Below are 10550 nucleotides of genomic sequence, written 5' to 3' on the forward strand. Positions count from 1 at the left end.
GGCAAATGGTCGACCGTCTCCCTTATCACTCAAAAATTAGGGGTGAGTATGGATCGGATATCCGATCCGAAGTTGGATTTCGGATCGGATATCCGTATTCGAAAATGCAAATATTTGATATCCGTATCCGATCCGAAATCTTCGGATGTTCGATGATCTGGATATCCGAAAATTTCGGATCGGATAGTTCTGATATAGGATATCCGAACCTTTTAATGATTTGGTTTTTTTTACACGAATAATTATGTTAAAATAATAATTTATTGTCAAAATTAATTTGTTTTTAAAGTCAATTCATGACTGCAAAGTGCAAACTCAAACTCATAATTACAAGCTACAATTCTTCATATAATTTGAGTTTAATAATTCTACAAATTTTAAAATATAACAATCCACAAATTTCAAAATCTAAAAATCAAGATTAACAGTAACACATACCAATAGAAAGCAGAAAAAAAAAGAAAAAAAAAAACCCAAAAAACCAAAATTAATTCACTGTCAAAATGGAATAAAAATTAAAAAAAAAAAACTCTTGTAATTATGTACATTATACAAGACAAATAAAAAAAACCAAATTAAATGAAAAAAATGTAGATCTTGAGTGAGGACGACGAAGACGACGAGAGTTGAGACTTGTGAAAGGCAAGCTTCTGGTTGTGACTTCTGAGGACGACGAAGACGCGAAGGTTTGTAGATCTAAGAGGTTGAAATTGAGAGGCTAGGGGTCTGAATTGTTGAGGGATTTTGAGGAAATGTTTAAGGATTTTGAGGAATTGTTGAGGGATTTTGCGAAAATGTATAGTGAAGCAGCCATGTACTAATGAAGAGGAAGGAGGAAATTTGAATTTTGGGAGAGTAAGGAGGAGAGAGAAAGAGAGGACAAAGAGAGAGATGGAGGAAACGGCTGAATGAGAGAGGAGAGAGAAATAATTAGATTATTAAGGTTTGGTACTTAGGCCTTTGGGGAAATGTGGAGTTTCTAAAAAGTAAAAACTGATGGATATTAGGAGGTGTTGATTTTTTTCGGATATTCGGATATCCGAAATCGAAATTTTCGATATCCGATCCGATATCCGAAATATTCAGATCGGATATCCGATCCGAAAATCTTTTCGGATCGGTTATCCTAAATTTTCGGATCGGATGCGGATCGGAATTTCGGATTTTCGGATTATCAGATAGTTTTGCTCAGCCCTATCGAAAATGGCCAGCCAGCCCCTTCTAACCCCAAAAACCACCCCTAACTGACCCACTCCAACCCCAAAAATCGCCCACTCTCCCTCGAAAATAACCTCTCACCACCACAAAACTCAAACCGTTTCCCCTACACCATGACCCTCTCCCTGTTGGAATCGGCCCTCCTCCCCTGACCCCCACCCCGATTCGACCCCTATCCCCTTCGCCTCCCCGAAAACCAACCCCCTAAACAACCTAAAAACTAAAACCCAATTTTTGGGTTTTGTTTAAAAACCCTAAACGGGTTTGGATTTTTTTGGTGTTTTTGGGTTGTGTTTAGTGTTTCTAGGGCGGCGAACAGAGGTTGGGGGAGGTCGGCGCTTCCATGGGTTGGGGAGGACGGCGCACTGATGAAGGTTGGGCGGTCGGTGCGATGGCGTGGGTGGGTGCAGGGGAGGGGGAGCTGGCAGTGGGTGGGGGAAGGGGTGGTTGATTTTTATTTTTTTTTAAAATAATTAGTATAATTATTAAATTCTTAAAAAAATAATTAAAAACCTAACTATAGTTAAATGTTATTGTTAAAAAAATAAAAAAAAACCTAACTATAGTTAAATTTTTTATAAAATATAATGATTAATGGCACCACTAATAATTATAAAAAGTTTATGAGTACCAAAGACAATTTTAAAAAACTATGTTTACCACTTAGAATTTTATAAAATTGAAGTTTATCAAAGAGAATTTCTCTATAAACTATGTATATCTCTATTATATAAATGACAGAGTAATTTGTAATATAAATACCTCTCTTCAGATGGAAAAAAGTATAAAGCAATATCAGCAGTCATAGGAGGTGAGGCTTCAAAAGCTTTAGGCCACACTTCTTGCTTTGGCACAAGTTTAAAGATCAATTCTTGTGGCAATACACTTGTTGCTCCATGTACCTTTAATGAAGCTGTATTTGAAAGATGAGCTGTAATTCCCAAAGTTATATGTTGTAAATTACATATCATGCCACATCTTCCTCTGCCAACAAATTTTAATTTTATGTTAATATAAGTGTAAAGTAAAAAAAATAATAATATCAATGATATAAAAGAATATTCAACTCACTCCATAAAAGATATATTGAAATATATTAATAATATAAAATTAATAAATTCTTATATTTATATCTTCATTATCCAAAAATTAAAATTTGTAAATAAAATTAATTACCTATTTTTTTTTTTTTTTGAAAAATAATCACCTATTTTTATAAATACAAAACCTTGCATACTATATTTTTTTTTAAAAAATAAACCAATTAAAATCTTGAGTCAAAATTGTTCCAAGAGTTATATCATCATAAATGTCAACTAATAAAAACAAAGGAAATAATATCACAACATAAATAACAATAAAGGTTAAATACATAATTAAAGAAAATTTAATAATTATAAATAGGAAAAAGAAAAAAAAAAGATAGGTACCTCCATGAGATATCAATAATTGGTTGTGCTAACACATTTGGAATTGATTGAAAAACTGCAGTAGCACCAAAATTCCTAGTTGCACTTATGTTAGGTGGACAATATGCTGAAATGTTGACACTGTCAAGGTTGGATGGTTTAGGTTTTAAGTCATTCAACTCTCCAAAATTCTTTTCAAGAATCAACTTTTTCCCAATATTTTTTGATTCATTATGTTCATCACATATCTCATGATAAGATGAATTTTTTGAATTCTCGGTATTGTCTAGTTCCTCAGAGTCATTTTCATGAAAACAATCCTCAAATTTCCTTTTGACTAAATTGGATGATTTTTCTTGGTGGTATACCTTTGAGGTACCATCATCACTTTCATTATGTTGCACAATATCTTTTTGTTCTTCATAACTACAACTAAACGATTCATTGTCATACTCTTCATCTTCAACAAGTGTATTTACATCATCATCGAAGTGCAAATTCTTGTACTCATGTTCAAACTCCAATCTCATATTATTTTCCGTTGAGATTGTAGATGCAGGAGACTTTACATCTTTAGAGCATTGAGGAGATGAAGAGTCCATATATATATCAGTCATCAATTTCACCAAAATAGCTTGATTTCTACAATCTTTACTATTATCAATAGTATTCCTTTTGGTATTTGAATGATTTTGCCTTGTAAAGTCTTGTATATCTTTATAATTTTTGCCCCCCTTTCGAGCTTTTCTTAAGGAAGCCTTTTGTACTAGTGAGGTTACTCGAGAACTAGTTCTCTTTAGTTGTCGAGTAGGCTTTCCAAATTCAATATCACAGTCTTCACACAACCAAGTATTATCATTATTCCTAATTTTCAAAGGATCTTCCATACAATAACTGAAAAAAGTAAAAATAAAAAAATTATTTTCCTTGATATTCAAAATCATGACCAAAAATAAAAGTTAGATTTTCAAAAAGTTAAACATTCCTTATGTATTATATTCGCCAAAAAAAAACATTGAAAAGCTATACTCATATTAGTAAATTTGATGAAAATATAACTATATGAAAAGAAAATTCACACTGAAAAATATTTATAATATGGCAAAAAGCTAACAAGGACCCGCGACATTACTTAAGAGAACTTAAAGTGAAATATAAAAAAATGGTTTTTATTAAATTAAAAAAAAGACAAAAACTTTAAGGTAATCAAAGATCAAAGTGCCTAATAAATTAAATTAAATAATTCAATTTCCACACAACATACCTATGAATTCCAACATCTTTGCAATGCATGCAATAAATAAGGTGTTTTTTGCCTTCGACTCCGCATGTGTAACAAACGGTCATCTAAGAATAGGAAAAAAATAATGTAAATGCTTGATCAATGATCTTAGATATTTGGAACATGAACTAAAATAATAAGCAGGCTAAACTAATTAACTTTACCATAAGTATTAGCAATTTAATTAATAAGAAAAATCTTATGGAATACAGTAGACACTCAACTACTCAAGTATGATACATGGTATGATTACATTATTAATGAGGATATTGTAAAAAGAAAAAAAAAAAGCTTTATAATCAAAACTCATGTACTCCCTCGTGTTTTTAAATTTAAACGCATTGACATGTAAGAAGTTTCGGATTCCAATACAATAAAACAGTTTATCTAATCTACGGAGTATTTTGTTTTTTAAAGTCTAATGATCCATAAAATCAAACAAAATTTGCGTGAAGTAAAATACATAAACTACGTATATGAATTATACCGTATAATTAAGCAAAACATGGTATAAGTGATACGAGGATGTTTAGCATATTCAATTCATAAATTAAAAAACACTATACACAAACTAAAACATCATACTTTTCAAACATTCATGCATAAAATCTAAAGTAAAGACATGAAATTTAAATTACCTTTTGAATCATGAGATAACACCCTACGAAAGTAATGTAAAAGGGGCAGAAATTCCTTTACAAAACGTAAAAAAATTAGAATTTGGATGGGTAGATCTTCCTTATTAACCAACTGTTGAATTTCTATCGATCGACTGAAAAACCCTTGTTGTATATGCTATGTACCTACTTATCATAAAGTCTCTTTATATAACCACTTTGAGTCGGGAACTTAACCGCCTCTATTTTTTTTAATACCTTTTTATTTATGTAATTTTTTAAAAGTGAGATTTACACGGTGCTTAATTTAGTCTAAACTTTCCTAATTATCCTACGAGAATCTTCAAGTATTTTCATAATATTGGAATTTTAGGGTTCCTAGTGTGTATAGATTTGCTATAATTTGTGATACGATAGAGAATATGTAACGATTTTATATGATAGAATTTGGGTTGATATTATCTTTTCAACTTCCCTTAATCTGTATTCAACTATTTGTCATATAAATATGTTTCTTTGTAAACTCTCTTTTTTTAGTAAACTCTCTTCATTAGATCTATCGTTAGTCATATACTTTCCTTTAATATTTTTTCAATTAGCTCTTGTGTTTCAAGCCTTCCTAAATTTTTGTGTAAAGTTAGAAACAAATACTTTACTCTTACCCTTTTCACTAAATTTATTTAAAATTATTATGTACTATGGAGCAATACTTATTAGCCATAAACTAAACACAAATTATTTGCAAGAGCTTTTGTTTACACTTAATTTACAATAATTTTAGCGCAAATTTTGCAATTTTGGACTAACTTTTAGTCAACTTAGAGTAAATTTTACTACTTATTTTAGGTAACTTTAAGCCCGGTAGGATTTTAGTGAGAATAGGACATCAGATTAGTTCTATAATAGTGTAGACACCCAAATGTGTCTCCCAAAATCAAACCCAGTGATATATATCTTTCATGTCATTTGATTATCAAACAAAGCGAAAGTGTGGAAAGTCTAGTGTTGCGGATAGTTTTAATTTATTTTCTTTTCTCTCTGTTTTTGAAAACCTATTTTAAGAAAACGTGCATTCCAATTTAGTTTTGTCCATAATAAGGGTCCAATAATAGTGTATTTGGATAGGGTTTGAAAAGAACTTTCCAACGATATATTATAAGCCCAATTCCAATGAATAATAAGGAAGTTATGACCAAAATACTAAATTGGGCCTGATTTCGTTTTTATATGCGGCCCAATGATCTAGAGGAGGGTCTATTATTAATTATCATTCCTAAAGCTATTAGGATTGATTATAGTCTTCTAGAATATTCTAGAAGATTCTTTTAAATCCTAATGGAGTTAGGATTGATAATTATGTTTCAAAGAGTTTGAAATTGAATAAAAATGCTCCTTTTTAGAATCCTTATTTTTGTACGAAGTGGAATATATTCAGATTTTATTTTCGTGCCTCATAAGATTTATCCAAATTTTAAATGGTTGGATAGATTTTGAAATTATCTTTCCAATTATATATTACAATATTAATTCCGAGCTATAACGAAAAAGATATGAATGAGACATGAAACTCTATCCAAAACTGATACCTTTCCACTATTTCGGCCATATCTTTATATCTACAAAAGATTTTAATCTGATTCCAATTGGATTGGAAAGTAGACTTCAAGAGCTTTCCAACGACATATTATATGACTATTTGGATTTTTGGATCAAAAGATATGATAAAAAACAAAATCTGCAAAAACTACTATCCATCGAGTTTAATTTGGATTCGAATTCGGATTCTCTTTTTATTCTTCGACCCTCTTTTTTCTCTATAAATAGAGGTAATATCTCCCCTTTTTCAATCATCAACAACTACCAATTCTCATCAATTCTTAATCTTCTCACAAACTCTCATCAAGAATCTCTTTATTATTCTCTCTCTCTTTTCTAAACTAGCATTTTGCATACAAAATTCCGCATTCACAAGATCTATAAACACCTAGCCAAATTCGAAGTTGCCTTCGCCCTAGACGTGAAAGGTTTTAATTTCTGAGGGTTTGGTCCCAAATCTCTATTTCAATTATTTAATTTAATTGTTTGATTACATTTTCCTTGAAGTTACTAACGCGTGTATTTTGTTATTAGAAAGAGATACGAGGCATCCAAGTAAGTGCTTTAATTGATTTTATTGATATTATGATTTAGAAATCATTTCTAGGTTGTTATTATGATTCCTAGTATCATGTTAGGGCGTTTTGATCTTCCTAGTATCATGTTTAGGGTAATTTCTAATATCAAATATGACGATTGCGATGCTTCCTATTTTCTTTCCTAATATTCATATTAGTATCATGTTAGGGTTAAATCTTTGATTTTTATCGCTTTGTAACATGCTAGGGTTTGCTATTAATCTTGTTAGTATCATGCATAGGATCTTGCTATTATTATGCTTTAACATGATTATGATTGTGATTATTATTATGATTATTATGATTATAATTGTTGAAATTATATATGATATTTATTATAATTGTTATTATTATGTTGCTTGATATATATTTATTGTTATTGCTTGATCACACCTTTTACGTATGTTTAAAGGGAATTTGTACTTGTAATCAAGCTTAATAAGATAATATATATGATATTTATTATAATTGTTATTATTATGTTGCTTGATATATATTTATTGTTATTGCTTGATCACACCTTTTATGTATGTTTAAAGGGAATTTGTACTTGTAATCAATCTTAATAAGATAATTAATAATCTTGTTTAGGGTTAATTTGATTATAATTCAAGTGATCGCCAATAATAGTTTTATTTGTGCATTATATTCAACCAACATAGATAAACAGGTTTAGGGTAATCCTATTGATTGCATGTTAGTCAGAAACCGCACATGAATACAATCAGAATAAAGTAGAGGCCTATTATTGGGCAGGTTCAATCTCTTTTAGGTTGGATTTGTACCTTCATCCCGAACTACCAGTCATGGGTCCAGACCTATTGGAGTTAACGATCTCTTGGATCGTTAAGGGGTGTAACCTTCACCTCGTGAACGGTTTACAAGTTCCTAAAACTTGTTGGCGACTCTTTTGCTCTAGTTTCTTTCCCTTTGGACGCCACCGTACTTTAGTGTATGATCACAGTGGGGTTCAAGCTAGGGATAACGCTTGAAATATTCCCTACAAATAGTAACATATAGAGTTGTCAATTCAGGTAAACAGGTAGGGTAAGAGTAGGTCGGGTCAACTCGGGTCGGGTCAATTCGGATTAATTCCATAATCTACGCTGGTCGGGTTAGGGTTGGGTCATGCTTAAGTCAGGTCACGTCAGGTCATACTTCTTATCGGGTTTGGGTCGGGTTAATAACAGGTCGGGTTACAATCGGGTCGGGTTAACAATAGGTCGGGGTTAATTCGGGTTTTCACGGGTTAAAAAGGATTTGGGTAATTCTCGGGTTCGGGTTGGGTTTGGTTCAAGTCAATAATTTGCGGGTTATAATCAAGTTGGGTCATTTCCAAGTCGGGTCATTCTCGAATTCAAGTCAGGTTATGTTCAAGTCAATAATTTGCAGGTTACAATCAGGTCGGGTCATTTCCAAATCAGATCATATTCGGGTTCAACTAAGTATAAATAGATAACTATCATTTTTATCAAGCTAATTATTTTCTTTGACTATAATATATATGACAATATACTAGGGAACTATAGTCTATAATTTAGGAAGATAATTATCTCCTTTGACCATACAACAAATATATATTGTATTTAAATCTTAAATTTGAGGATGATGCTCCTTTATTTTGCTAACCTGGACCAACTTGGTCTCCTAGACAAAATGTTTTGATCAACAATAATAAGGTGGTCTAAATTGCATTTAAGGTGATTTGAAATCGGACCAGGGACAATTTGGGTTGAATTTAGGTCGGGTCAATAACAAGAAGTGTTAATTTTGAGTTGGGTTAGTAACAAATCAGGTTGAATTTTTGGGTCAGATAAGTAATAGGTCTAGTAAAATTCGGGTCAGATCAATAACAAGTCGGGTTGATTTAAGGTAGGGTTTGTAACAGGTTGGGTTAAATTCGGGTCAGGTTAGGAACGGGTTGGGTTGAATTCAGGTCAGGTTAGTAACAATCCGGGTTAAATTTGGGTTTTGACGGGTTAAAACGGGTTAGGGTCAATTTCGTTTCAAGTCAGGTTCGGTGCAAGTTAATTAAATTGGCCGTTGTAAACCGGTAATTTGACCGTTTAACAACAAATTGGATGGTTCAACAAACCGAATTTGACCCCCGATTGATATTTAGGACCATGACAAATATTTTGGCAATTTTTATTTCCAAGGAAAAAAAAAGTAAAAAAATACCAAAATTGAAAGCTAATATCCACGCTTTTTGAGAAATTTTGGAGGTTTCGAGGGCCGGTGTCGAAAAGTCTCGAAATTTTATGGGATACATCTCAGGGACATAAAATGTCGTTTGGAACCATATATTATCATTATTTGTTGTCATAACTGTTCGTGGTAGGCTTGAATTAATGAAATCGGTGCAAGTTGTAAACCGACAAATTGGCACTTTAAAGACAAATTTGATGGTTCCACCTACCCAATTGGACTCCCATAGGATATTAGAGACCATGGTAAACATTTCGGCAATTTTTATTTCCAGGCGAAAAAAAGTCAAAAAATTCCAAAATTGAAGACTAATATCCACGTTTTTTGAGAAATTTTGGAGGTTTCGGGGCCCAGTGTCGAAAAGTCTTGAAATTTTAAAAGATACATCTCGGGGTCATATAATGCCGTTTGGAACCATATATGATCATTATTTTTTTGTCATAAATGTTCGTGATACGCTTGATTTTAATAAAATCGCTGCAATTTGTAAATCGGTAAATTGGTCAAGAAAATGCAAATTGGATGGTTCCAATCACCCAATGGGACTCCCAAACGGTATTAGAGATCATGGTAAACATTTTGGGAATTTTTATTTCCGGGCGAAAAAAAGTCAAAAATTTCGAAATTGAAGGCTATTATCCACGATTTTTGCCAATTTTGGAGGATTCGGAGCCCAGTGTCGAAAAGTCTTGAAATTCTAGGGAATAAATCACTGGGTCATATAATGCCGTTTGGAATCATTTATGATCATTATATGTTGTCATAAAAATTCGTGGTAGGCTTGATTTAATGAAATCGATGCAAATTGTAAATCGGAAAATTGGGCGTTTAAAGGCAAGTTGGATAGTTCATCCCACCCAATTGGACTCCCTGACGGTACTAGGGACCATGGTAAAAATTTTGGAAATTTTTATTTCAGGGCGAAAAAAGTCAAAAAAATTCCAAAATTGAATGTTTATATCCACGATTTTTGAAAATTTTTGGAAGTTTTGAGGCATGGTGTCGAAAAGCCTTTAGATTTTATGGAATACATCTCGGGGTCATATAATGACGTTTAGAACTGTAGACACCCATTTGTGTCTCCCCAAAACCAAACCTGGTGATGAGTGTCTTTCACGTCGAATCATAATCGAATGAAACGAAAGTGTGGAAAGGTTTAGTGTTGCGGAAAGTTTTTATTTCTTTTCTCTTCTCTCTGTTTTTGAAAACTTTATTTTAAGAAAACAGTCAATCCAGTTTGGTTGGTCCATGATATGGGTCCAATAGTGGTGTAGTTGGATGGGGCTTGCAAAGACCTTTCCAACGATATATTATAAGCCCAATTCCGATGAATATTGAGGAATTTATGGCCAATTTACTAAACTGGGCCCGGTTTGAGCTTTAAGTACGGCCTAATGATCTAGGGGAGGGCCTAATATGATTTATCATTCTTAATGTAATTAAGAATGGTTTTGTTCTTCTAGAACATTCTGGAAGGTTTTTATCATTCTTAATTCAATTAGGATTCTTCAGAGTTTTAATTAGCTCAAATAGCATTTTCGACTGAAATTATATTATTTTATCTTCCGGTACGGGAAATTTATCAGAATTTCGAAAACGCGTTGAAATCCAAATTGGCGTCCAACCCCAGGCCTTGGCGCCT

General features: G+C 32.3%; 1 protein-coding gene across 1 annotated transcript; it reads right to left on the reverse strand.

Annotated features, from left to right (window-relative positions):
- Positions 1-401: 401 nt before the first annotated feature.
- Positions 402-3514, reverse strand: LOC110681772. The gene is made up of 3 exons (XM_021857896.1): positions 2649-3514; positions 1981-2202; positions 402-408 (listed from the first exon to the last, which is right to left on the reverse strand). The coding sequence occupies exons 1-3, from the start codon at positions 3512-3514 to the stop codon at positions 402-404; spliced, it is 1095 nt and encodes a 364-aa protein (XP_021713588.1).
- Between the last annotated feature and the right edge of the window lie 7036 nt (positions 3515-10550).

The sequence above is a fragment of the Chenopodium quinoa genome, unplaced genomic scaffold (genome assembly GCF_001683475.1).
Source record: "Chenopodium quinoa cultivar QQ74 unplaced genomic scaffold, ASM168347v1, whole genome shotgun sequence".
Lineage (NCBI taxonomy): Eukaryota > Viridiplantae > Streptophyta > Magnoliopsida > Caryophyllales > Amaranthaceae > Chenopodium > Chenopodium quinoa.